The sequence below is a fragment of the Podarcis tiliguerta genome (assembly GCF_965153285.1).
Source record: "Podarcis tiliguerta genome assembly, chromosome: Z".
Lineage (NCBI taxonomy): Eukaryota > Metazoa > Chordata > Lepidosauria > Squamata > Lacertidae > Podarcis > Podarcis tiliguerta.
Genome location: NC_139553.1, coordinates 25,429,545 through 25,442,258, shown reverse-complemented (window position 1 = coordinate 25,442,258; position 12,714 = coordinate 25,429,545). Strand labels below are relative to the sequence as shown.

At 41.0% G+C, this 12,714-nt stretch overlaps 1 protein-coding gene across 1 annotated transcript in view; it reads left to right on the top strand.

Annotated features, from left to right (window-relative positions):
• Window positions 1-12,714, top strand: part of COL4A5 (collagen type IV alpha 5 chain) — a 132,374-nt gene that overhangs the window by 107,172 nt on the left and 12,488 nt on the right. The window contains exons 39-42 of the mRNA XM_083423348.1: window positions 3,064-3,162; window positions 3,333-3,383; window positions 4,104-4,289; window positions 12,508-12,641. Coding sequence (XP_083279474.1) covers window positions 3,064-3,162; window positions 3,333-3,383; window positions 4,104-4,289; window positions 12,508-12,641 — 470 coding nt within the window. The remainder of the gene's footprint in view (window positions 1-3,063; window positions 3,163-3,332; window positions 3,384-4,103; window positions 4,290-12,507; window positions 12,642-12,714) is intronic.

Here is a 12,714-nt window from a genome sequence, read left to right as displayed (position 1 = left end):
CCCTAGCAATTTGAAAGAACACCAGTGCAAGTAGATTAATAGGTACCGCTGTGACGGGAAGGTAAATGGCGTTTCCATGCGCTCTGGCTTCCTTCACGGTGTTCCATTGTGCCAGAAGCGGCTTAGTCATGCTGGTCACATGACTCAGAATGCTGTTTGTGGACAAACACCAGCTCCTTTGGCCTGAAAGCAAGATGAGCACAGCAACCTCATAGTCTCCTTTGACTGGACTTAACCGTCCAGGGGTCCTTTACCATTTTTTTTTAATACAGTGGTGCCCCGCAAGACGAATGCCTTGCAAGACGGAAAACCCGCAAGACGAAAGGGTTTTCCGTTTGCAGAGGCGCTTCGCAGGACGAATTTCCCTATGGGCTTGCTTCGCAAGACGAAAAATGACGAAAAAAATTGTATTTTTTTTTTTGCTCCAAAACCCCTTATTTTGAATCGCTAAGCTGCTAAAAGCATTTTAGCAGCAAAACCGCTAATCCCCCACCCCTTAAAAAGCCGTTTTTAGCCCTTAAACCGCCAATAGCGCTAATAGCGCTACTCCGTCAATGGGCTTGCTTCGCAAGACAAAAAAACCGCAAGACGAAAAGACCCGCGGAACGGATTCTTTTCGTCTTGCGAGGCACCACTGTAGATTGTTACATTAACCAATACTGCTCATACAAACTGATGTCATGGGTTAAAACATTTAAGTGCAACTTGATGCTGAGTTTCATTTGTCAAATAGAGCTATTTAACCATTTAAATTTCTCCCTGATAAATGCATTATTGTGATCACAGTATATCATACCAAGAGAGAACCTGTCTTTGTAGCAATGAACAACTATAGAAGACCGTGACCATTGTTTGTGAATTCAACCTTCATGCACCAGAAAAAGTGTGTGGGAGGTAGAAAGATGTGAACCATTCAGTCATTTTGAGATATTTAATGCTCACAATAAAATAATAATAATGTTGATAGTTCTTTACTAGTTTTATACTCATTAGAGAGTTTAGATATTCAATAAGAGCAAATTTGAAGGCATAGAAAGACAAGCTTGTTTAGCATAGGAGTTTCAGAGTTTAAGCTGGAAACAGAAATGAACTTATTTTTTCTGTTCCATTATGTTCTGGGTTCCTTCTGCCTCATACTCAAAGGCTGCTGCCTTCTGGTTTAAATTGGGGAATTTCTAAAATCGATATTTTAACCGGCATGTGCAGTTTGCTACAGTTTTCAGCTTGTGTCTTTTTTCTTTTTTAACAGACTACTGAGGCATACTTGAGGGATTGTATTGCAGAACACAAAGAAATTACGATACAATGGTGTGATCATATCAGGATTCCTTTGTGTGCTGCTATTTAACCAAGCTTTGATTATTTTTTGTGTGCTCTGAATTGGTGGCATCAGCAATCTTTATCAAAAGAAAGGAGATGGGGAGATCAGTTTGAGTACTGTGTCAGGTTCCGGGCACCACAGTTTATGAAGCTTGTTGACAAATTGGGATATAGCCAGAGAATGGTGACAAAAACGTGAGGGGCCTGGAGACCAAATCTATGAGGAAAAGGTTGAAGGAGTTGAATATGTTTAGTCTGGACAAGAGCCCAAACAATGGGCTGTCTCCAATGACCCATTGAAGTGGATGGACATGACTCTTAATGCTGGTCATTGACCATAATAATAAATATTTTTGATTTGGACATAACTCGATGAAATAGACATGAAGAGCTTTCTGGTGGTACAAGCTGTTTAACAGGGGGAGATGTGGACTAGTAACTATTGTTACAGGCTTTTAAGCAGAAGCTAGATGGTCCTCCTACTGGAGATGCTGTAGCAGTAGGTTTCCTGTGTTAGCCAGGGTGGACTAGATGGTGTTTGAGGTTCCTTCCACCTCTATGAATCTATAAGAACTCAGGCAAACTGCACACATAACAGCAATATACACCAAGCAACTGAACATCAGAAATGAAAATGCTATAACACCAACAAAAGGCACGAGCGTAGAGGGCAGCCAGTGGGGGTTGGTAAGGGGAATAAGGGACTATAATGTTTTATTGAAACAAATCTAATATACTATAGGGTTTTTAAAAAACACCAAACCCAATATCCTTAATTTTTAAAGGGGAAGATTGATGGATAAGTAATGCATTGACAGTACCCCAGAAACAAGATTGAGAACCGTCAAATCCAAGGGCAAATTTTGTGAGCTATCTTGAAGTACCGGTAGAGTGCTTGGCTCTTATAAAATGCTGTTAATATAGCGATGGATGGAACTGAGCATTTTTACCCCTCAAGTAGGTTTTATAGTTCTCTGCATATACCAAAGTAAGGGGAACGTTTTGATCGCTGAAGCAAACGGCCTTAAGGTAAAGATGGATCATAAACAAATCTATGGTGCAACCACATTTGGAATACTGAGTTTTGCTCACCTCGTCTCCAAAAGGATATTGTAGAGTTGGAAAGCATTCAGAAGTGATCAAGGGGATGGATTGACTCTCCCCTATGAAGAAAGGTTTCATTGTTTGGGACTTTTTAGTTTAGAGAAAAGGGGAGTAAGAGGCAACATGATAAAAGTTTATCACGTTACGCCTGGCATGGGGAAAGTGGACAGAGAAATGTTTTTCTCCCTCTCTCATAGACACTAGGAAAGAAAACGCTTCTTCACACACAGCGCATAGTGAAGATGATGGAACTTGGTGCCGCAGTGATGGCCACCAACATAGATGGCTTTAAAAGAGGATCTGACAAATTCGTGGGAGAACAAGGCTATCAGTGGCTACTTACCACCATGCCTATGTTCTGCCTCCACAGGCAGAGGGAGAAATGCTTCTGAATGCCAGTTGCTGGAATCCATAGGAGGGGGAAGTTGTGCTTGTATCCTGCCTGCAGATTTCCCACAGGCATCTGGTTGGCCCCTGCCAGAAAAGGATACTGGACCTGATGGACCACTGGTCTGATCCAGCAGGTCATGCCTATGTCCTCATTATTTTGGTAGCTGTTCAGAATGCATCCATAGGTCATAAAATGAGGATCAGTAATGAAATCCAATATTTGTAATATATTTTTTCTACCATTCTTAGGTGACATTGGCCACCCTGGCCCTCCCGGCCTTGTAGGGGAAAAAGGACAGCCTGGGCGGGATGGCATTCCTGGACCAGCAGGACAGAAAGGCGAACCAGGTCAGCACCTTCCATCTCTTACAATGTTTTCTTTTCTCTTTCTGATACAAACACTTGAGGTGGCAGTTCTACCAGAGAGGCACTCATGGATTTAAAGTGTTTGCCTCTGGCAGCAAGTACTGCATTCACAGATCTATAACTAACCTGTCTATGGTGATTGTGTATTTTAGGTCAACCAGGTTTTGGACGCCCCGGACCTCCTGGACTCCCAGGACTCTCAGGCAAAGTTTATTTTTCTTCACTTATGAAAGAGAGGGATCATAGCTCAGTGGCAGGACACATGCTTTGTATGCAGAAGGTCCCAGGTTCAATCATGGATTTCTCCAGTTAAAAAATGATCAGGTAGCAAAGACCTCTACCTGAGAATCTGGAGAACCATTACTATTCAAAAGAGATGATTCTTGAACACATAATCTGACTTGGTATAAGAAATTACAGCTTGTGTCTATCGAAATGGACAGGGTAGGAGGGACCAGTGCTTTTTTCTGGGGGATGCAGGGGGATGCATACCCCTAAACATTTTGCGAATCTAAGTTTGGCCTCATTGAGGAACAGTATTTCAGTATGAGTAGGAAAATGAGAGTACCCCTTAACATTTTTTTAGAAAAAAGCACTGGATGGGACCACAGTCAGTGACTAGCAGAAAAACCTCTGACTGGTTGCAAGATAGAAAATGGGTGGGTGGGCACAGACTGTGATTGGTGGGGCAGTATCCTCTTTAATGGACCAGCTTTCACTTGGGATAAGGTTTTCTTCTGTGTGCCTCAGATCCCTATTGCACTTTACCTCCGCCCAATGGATCTCAGGATCCGGGGGTGGGGGTGGGACATGTAGGTCCTGCAAGCTTGATGTCTGCCTGCCCTTAGTATACAGTATTGATAATTGAAACATTGCAGTGCATCTATAAACATGCTCTCTTCTCTTCCCCCACCCTTAAACAGGTCAAAAGGGTGACTTGGGTTTACCTGGACCCTCAGGACCTCCAGGAGCCCCTGGTCTGAAGGGAGAAACAGGCGGTCCAGGATTCCGTGGCCTTCCAGGTTCCCCTGGCTCTCCAGGGCTGCCAGGACAACCTTCAGAAGGGCCTAAGGGAAGCCCTGGGCAACCAGGCATACCAGGGAGGCCAGGTAAGAAAGAGAAAATTCAACAGACATTTTGCTGACAGGTTATTGGTCTTTTGGAACAGTATACTTGTATACTGTTCGGCTGAAATTGCAATACACTCACCTGATGTCTTCTGGGTGTCCTTGATTTACCATGAGAGGTTACCTGAAAGTACAGTGGTAACTCGGGTTACAAACACCTCGAGTTACAAACACTTCAGGTTACAGGCTCTGCTAACCTGGAAGTAGTACCTCGAGTTAAGAACTTTACCTCAGGATGAGAACAGAAATCGCATGGCGGCGGGAGGCCCCATTGGCTAAAGTGGTACCTCAGGTTAAGAATGGTTTCGGTTAAGAACAGACCTCCGGAACGAATTAAGTTAATAACCAGAGGTACCCATGTCAAGAGTGAAAACAAAAGAGCACCTAACTGATAACCTGTCTGCAAAATGTTGCCAACTTGAAATAAGCCTCCGCATGTCATCACGGCAATCATCCAGCCAAGCACCCAAATCAACTTTTAATTGCATCTGCCAAACATCCCTGCACCATGGTGCCACATGATAAAACAAATCCATCTTGTGCACAACAACATAATAATATGCACTGTCTGCAAGACCTATGGAAATCAAATCCATGTTAGCAGCACAGCATGATCAGAATTTATCATGGTTTCATTCATCATCATGTCATGTATGCTCATCCATGCTCCATCACGTCCCACAACTCCCGACGGATATTCAGTACACCCCTGCATCATCTTCATCCTTCTATGCCCTCTCGTCTTGTTTGCTGACCTACCATGTACTAATTCTGGAACTGATAATTCCCATTTGATGGGTGAATGCCACTGAGCTGATATTGGGTGTCCAACAAAAAATTCTATAATGATTGGAACATTCTTTGGCAAAAGATGGGAAAGCTAATATATCTTCCATACTGTTTTCTGTGTCCCCAAAATACTCCATTAAAACTGACAACAAGTGGAGCTGGCAAACCATGACCTAGTTGTTGCTGTAGCCATTGTCCATCGTGGTTTTCTAAATGGCAGACAGGTGTGTGTTCTATTACTTATTAATTAGGCATTATTGGTTTATCATTAATTAATTACATGTATACCCCATCTTTCCTCCCACGGTGGTGTACATGGTTCTCCTTCTCCACATTTTATCCTCACAACAACCCTGTGAGGTAAACAAGACTGGGAGGCAGTGACTGGTCCAAGCCACCCAGTAAGCTTCATAGCTGAGTGAGAATTTGAACCCTGATCTCCCAAGTCCCTAGTCTAAAACTTCTATCCACTGTGCCACACTGGCTCTGTTTGACAATGGTGCCACACCAAAACAGGATTTAGGTTTAAATAGATAGAATCCAGGACATTTTTATAAGCCACTATGGCTCAAAAATGTCTGGGCAAAACCAGATGGAACCTCAGGAAATGGAAATGGGCAGAATAGAATGTGCAACAGTTGGGAGTCAGAATTACTTGTTGTTTGCTAGCAGAAATTGTTTATTAAAGATATTTTATCACCTGCCCTTCATAAGTACAGACCCCAAGCCAGGGTACACAGCACAGAATAAAAGCAGCAGACCAAACTAAAATAACAACCATCAAACAAATAAAGCACCTGAAAACAACACAGCAGCTTTAGCATTAATCATCCTGCAAAAGTTAACATGCCTGGACAAATAAACAAATCTTAACTTTGTGCCAGAATGTGACCAATCTTTGCATACATACAATCCTACCCGGAAGGGGAAATAGGGGTAAATCACCTCTGCCATTCCCCCGCCACACTTTTTTGGGGGGACTTTGGGGACCTCAGCTCGTTGAGCCAGGGTGGAGGACTTATGCTGGCATATCTCTGGCTGAGCTGGGAACCCCGGCTGAGCCCAGGCTCAACCAGAGATCCACCTATTTCAAGCTTCACTCATCCCAGCACTCATCTTGAGTATTGCTCCCTTACTTCTAAAGGTGGGGGCACTTGGATAGGAGCCTCATGAACAGATCTTCGTTGATAGGCAAGTTCCTATGGATTCAGGAGGATTTGATTTACCCTGGCGGGAAATGTTGCTTTCCTCACCACCACCTCCTTCCCCAAATGAGTATACGTAATCCTGAGTAAAACAGATAAGAGCCTAAATAGGTTTCACACTGAGAAGGAGAGAAGGAGCCTCTTTAGGTTGTGATCGATGGGAAAACACCAGTAATGGCTCAGTGGCTTTGTTCCCACCATCTTGGTTTGTATTGCATGTGGACTGTACTGTACAACATGAAACATCCATCTCACTCCACCATGCATGTCCCAGTGTGGGTAGACCAAACTGTTATACTGTTCAAGTCAATCCACATTTTAGGACTCCTGAATGGGCAGGAATGGTTTAAATACTGTCTCTGTAACACTGGAGTGAGGGGTTATTGGCCCTCCAGATGTTGCTGAACTACAACAATCAGCCCTAGCAAGCATGGCCATTGGCAAGGGATGATGGGAGTTGTAGTTCAGCAACATCTAGAAGGTCAAAGGTCTCCCACACTGCTGTAATATATTATCACAATGCAGTTGACCAGTGTAAACATGTTTCTTGGAGAAAGATCAATGGACGCATTGGATATCTATTGATCTTCATTATAATTGTAGATAATTAGATGAGTTCTTGCAATTGATAACATAATTCAGTAAAGGACTTCCTCCAGTCCTTACATGGTCTTGCTTTTTGATGTGAGAATTCCTAATGTGTCATTTCATCCCATCCTACAAAACTGAACTCTTTTAGTTTAATCAGTTGTTTTAAAAATTCTATGGATTATAATAGTTTGGTCTATTCATAATATACAAGAAGGAATTTTAGATGGATCACTGTGAAAACGTTTAACTTATTGACATATCTAACCATATTGATGTTTCCCCATTCTAATGATGGCCTTGGTGAACTTTTGGTCCCCTCCTTCCAGGTGCCACAGGTTAGCTCATTAACTCCAGTGTGATAACTTTGCATGCCCTTGAATGTACTTCTTTGATGAAAACAAATGTCTCAGTCTGTAGGATGGGTATGCCAAGTCATTAACCTTACATAACAGTAATCAATTTTATATCCCACCTTTTCTCCAAAGACCTCAAGGTGGCATACAAACTTCTTTGACATTCTGCTTTATCCTCACAACAACCCTGTGAGGTTAGATAAGGCAAGAGACTGGCCCAAGTCACCCAGTGGCTTTATGACTAAGTAGGGAGTCAAACCCAAGTCCTAGTTCAGCACTCTAACCACTACACTACACTACACTACACTACACTACACTGTCAGTCAGTGCAGGACTCTTATTGACAATTCTGCTACCCATGGAGATCATTGTCAGAGCTTGGGCAATGTCTTGCAATGTTGATTCCAACTCAACATGTCACTTGAACATGAGGCCATATAACAATTTTCTGCAGCTTACAAAAATTGGAAGTCTGGTTGAAAGGATAACAGCATCATTTGCCAAACATTTTCCGACATCATATCCATTATAGAACTAACCTGGCACTGAGCTAGTTTGGCATACTTTGTGTATGAGAAATTTATTTGGACCATATCCAGTGCTATACATGCATATCAAACTTAAAGCCTTTTGACAATTAAAATATTGTCTTGGTGGATTGTGTGTGGGTGTCATCCAGTGTTGGTCATATTCTGTGTAGACCCATTAACTGTTGGATATCACCCATTAATGTTGGATATCACCCTGTTTTTTGTAATTTATGGTAAGTATTTTTGTAGACTTTTACTCCCAATTTTCCTATATTCACATTTTCGGATCATGGCCTAGCAAACAGCTCCTTTCCATTTTTTGACTTGTTCCAATGACATGTTGTCGGCACAAAAGCATTGCTCACATGGGCAGTGTAACCCAAGACCACTCACACAAGGTTGTGTGCTCCTATTATTGTTGCTATTATTACAATAATTAATCAATATTATTAATCCTGTTGTAACCCACCATCTCAAGGCGATTCACACATAAGAGAAGTGAAACCGGTAAAAACACAGAAAAACAAATATATTTAAAACAAAATTAAATCCCTAACCAGTGGGCACTCATGGCAAAGACTCATTTATCCAGCTTAAGAAAGGTCTCCAATTGTTTCTAAAAAGTAGGTGCCTTTTGCTCCTTGACAGGAATGCTATTCCACAGAACAGGAGCAGCCACACTAAAAAACTCTGCTCCGAGTTTCTGATATCTTTGAAAATTGGAGGACAAACTCTCATTTTTTAGACTAGAAGAATGCATATCCACCATTTGCCAATTCACCAAAGGCCACTGCCTGCTGTTTCTTACACTTAGTGAGCAGGGTTTGTGCATAAGCTGGCTTCTGATATTTTACCAAAACCAAACTGTTGATGGTCACAATTGATTCCTCACTTACCTTCTAGTTCACGCTGTCTGAAAAGATAGGATTTCACCATCTGGAACGGTTTTCTGTTTTCTGCAGACTTCACTACCTCAGTGCTCAGCCTTGACTACAGATTTTTTAAATTAATTTACAAAATTAATTAAATAGCACTGGTCTATGTATCCTTATTATAGTCTACTGGTTAATATCTTGCCTTACTCCAATCCTCTGCTTTCCTGATATTCAACCTGTTACTATTTCATGAGGATTTTGCAGTGAAGCAGGATGCTAATATAAAACAAAAAAGTTAAGACTATACCTTTTGCTGATCTGTAGCAAAGTGTGTTTTATCCCTCTGCACATTACTGCTGGATAAATTTCAGGACAGTGCCCAAACCATTGCTACTAAACAGGCGACTCAAGTTATATTTCTATGGATCCCATAATATGTAGATCTCGTTTTAACATATTGTAGTTGAACTTATTTTACTAACCTTGTGTACCTTGTTTGTAACAGCCTTAGACTTTGGTCTTATACAGAGTTACGTAGAAGTAAATCCCATGGAACTCATTAGAAACTTACTTCAGAGTAGACTTGCAAATGGCTGTGCTGTTTTTCCACAACCTTCTTCTCTGCTCTGATTTCACTGAACATTGTTGCTGTTCTGTTCTAATGTAGTGTTAGTCAGACCTCATTAAAATACTTCTAACACTGTTCCATAGAATAGGAATGACTTGGCATACACCTAAGTATTAGATGTGTTTGGATGAAGTCTTGAAAGTTTTGCTGTGATGGCTTTTAAAAAGCAAAACGTCTTCACCCCAGCCAAAAAACACTGTTTTAATTCCAGGCATTAAATTAATATAGCAACCATCTGTGGTTGAGTAAATCTACAATTAGACCTAAAAAAAAAAAAAGATAGTTGAGAAGCCATACTCAGTACTATGGTGCCCTGGTAGGGCAACATGGACCAACCATTGAAATTGTCCTTATTTAAAGCCATAGCAAAACTTCCATTCTATTATATTCTAAAATGTTTACATTAGCCTCATCCTTTGTTTAATATTAATATAATATGACTGTCAAAGGATAAAGAGAATGAAACAATGAGTGAGATAAAACTTACATATGCATATATAAACTCTGTTTTATAATTGAATGTTGCATGGAGTATGTATATTTTTGGAATATTTCACTGACATGTTCTGTGTTGAGGGCCTAACAGAAGAAAAAGGAATTTGTATCAGCAGGAAGAACTGGAAATAATTTAAATATTAATAGATGTACACAGTAGGCCTTTGTGCTATTTAAAAAAATATTATTGATCTTATTATTAACTAAGTAATTAAATGATATTAATAAATGCTTATGGGTAGCTGGATACTGTTGAGTTGTATTCAGCTACAGTCATACCTCAGGTTGCGAACATGATCCATACGGAAGGCATGTTTGCAACCCGCAGCACTGCGTCTGCACGTGCGTGATGCGATTTGGCACTTCTGCGCATGCACATGACGTCATTTTGTGCTTCTGCGCATGTGTGAGCGCCAAAACCCAGAAGTAACCTGTTCCGGTACTTCTGGGTTCGGCACGGTCCACAACCCAAAAAGGCGCAACCCGCAGCATTCACAACCCAAGGTATGACTGTATAACCATGAATATCTTTGAATATTAACAAATACAAAATATTAATAATTAACCAGTGTTCTGCTCATGAATAAGAAATTATTGGTGCTCAGATTATTCATTTAATTTTATATTGAGCCTTGCATTACTTTGCTTTTTTCCTCAAATTTCTAAATCATTTTGTTGCCCAGAAGCACTTTGTGGTCCAAGAAGAGGCTGCTTCCCCTTGCGATGCAAATGGAAAAATCACAGGCAAACTTATTTTAACCAGGTTGCCCCCTCATGCAGCACTGTCAGTGAAATGGTTGCAATAGTACTTGTCTTTGTTTACGTAGAACTAATAGATAGCAAGCCTCAGGCTGCATTATTAAAACCAGAACTTCAACAAAGTTTTAGATTCCGTGAATTGCTTCACATTGGTCATAGCAGCCTAATCACCAGAATAAGTTGTATATCTATATATAAATTATGCTAAGTTATACACACATATTTTTATTTATGTATACTGACCTGGGGGGCATTCTCCTTTTATGCATGTTTGCTGTGTTGTAAATACAAAATATGCTGGTGAAATGGTTTGCACTGTTTAGTATCAATATCTCTTCTGTACTACTTCTAACTAATAATCTTATTTTGCACTGTGTGGTGTCTGATATCCCCCTCTAACATCGATCATTGGGCTTTGGTGAACTCTGACCCTTCCAGGTCCTCCAGGTTAGATTCTTACCTTGGTCAGTTTGCTTAACTACATTGCATTGGTTGTTTAAAGTGTTATCTTGACTGTAAATCAGAGAGTTATTTATTGTTTCATAAACGAGCTTTCATTTAAGATACAAACTACATTTTATATTTGAGTCTGCTACTACCTAATGATGATCTTGTATTTATCAATGTGGCTAAAATAATAAATTGAGAATCTCATTCCTGCATCTTACATTCTCATGAAAAATTGTCCTGAGTCATACAAACATAGGAGAAGTCTACAATGGAATGTGTCCCTGTCTCTCGCAGTGTACCTGTTCTCTATATTGCTGAAGGTGTCATTTTACCTTCACCATGGCACCGTTCAATTCCCGTTCCTTTCACCTGGACCCACAAGTGGTTTCTGCCCAATATAGGTTGTGAGAGTCCACAAAACACTGAAAAGTTTGCTAGCTCACCAAGAGCACCAGGATTCAGTCCCAATTCCCTCCACCTGTGAGATAGGAATGGAGAAGCTATGGCCCTCCAGATGTTGTTGGACCTACAGCCTCACATCATCACTTCTCATTGGCCACCCTGACTGGAGCTGATGGGAGTTGTAGTCCAACATCTGGAAGACACCAGCTTCCTCACCCCTGCTGAAAGGCCATACCTTTTCAGTGCTTTAAGTTGACTGTGTAAAGAAAAACAAGATTTGAATTTGGGTGAATGGGTGTGATTGAGGTGAGGCTAATAATCTGAAATGACTTCCTTGGGAAAACTCAAAATTGCAAGCTTATCTAGTACATGGCAGGAGATGGCAACAGAATCCCAAGACCCAACAGCCAGGTCCTTTCAGAGCTCCACCTGGAGCATGGAAATACATCTCCCCACAGCCCTAAGGAAGACGACCCTTTAGCATAGGCCATACCAGAGCTCAGAAAGTCCATTTTTAAAAGGATTTAGTTCTTGCTCCATAGGGAACAAATTCCAGATCACATTCATGCATTTACAAAGCAAACTAGTTCAGTTCACAGTGTGTGGATTCCAGGCTTCAGAATGTTCCAAGTTGCTGTGCTGAAGTATATAATATACTTAAGAAGACATAAGAAAACAGCAAAATACACAAACAATTGAATTGTTTAGTATATTTCCTGCAAGAATTGCATCCTTTAAGCTTAAAGGCCGAAAGTGCAGAAAATCACTTAAATGAATGAACTTGAAGATGAGCTAGAAATCATTTTCTACCCCAAAACAAACTTTATTCACATTCAGTTCACCCAGAAATTATGGGAACTTCTTTCAGGTGTATTTATTTGTTTTGTTTGTTTTCTATACCACCCTTCATCTGAGAATCACAAGGCAGTTTGCGATACAAAACATGTAACATAGTAACAAACAAAAACAATAACCATGTAGCGTAGAGGTTTCTGAGTTAATTCAGTGGACATCACTAAACCGAACAAGTTCATTCCAAACACTCGCCCTCAATTATAACAGAGGTGACTCGCAAGGGGACCAAGTCATTCTAACCCAAGAACTTGTGTTTTGCAATATCAAGGTCTTCCTGGTTCAGAAGGCCCCCGTGGACCCCCCGGAAATGGAGGAGTAAGAGGAGAAAAGGGAAACCCTGGCCAGCCAGGTCAACCCGGAGTGCCTGGTTTGAAAGGAGACCAAGGACTACCTGGACGCCCAGTGAGTTCTTGGAAAGGGAGAAATGTTTGTTTCTATAGCAGCAGTTGGTTTTGGATGAAAGAGATTTAGGCTG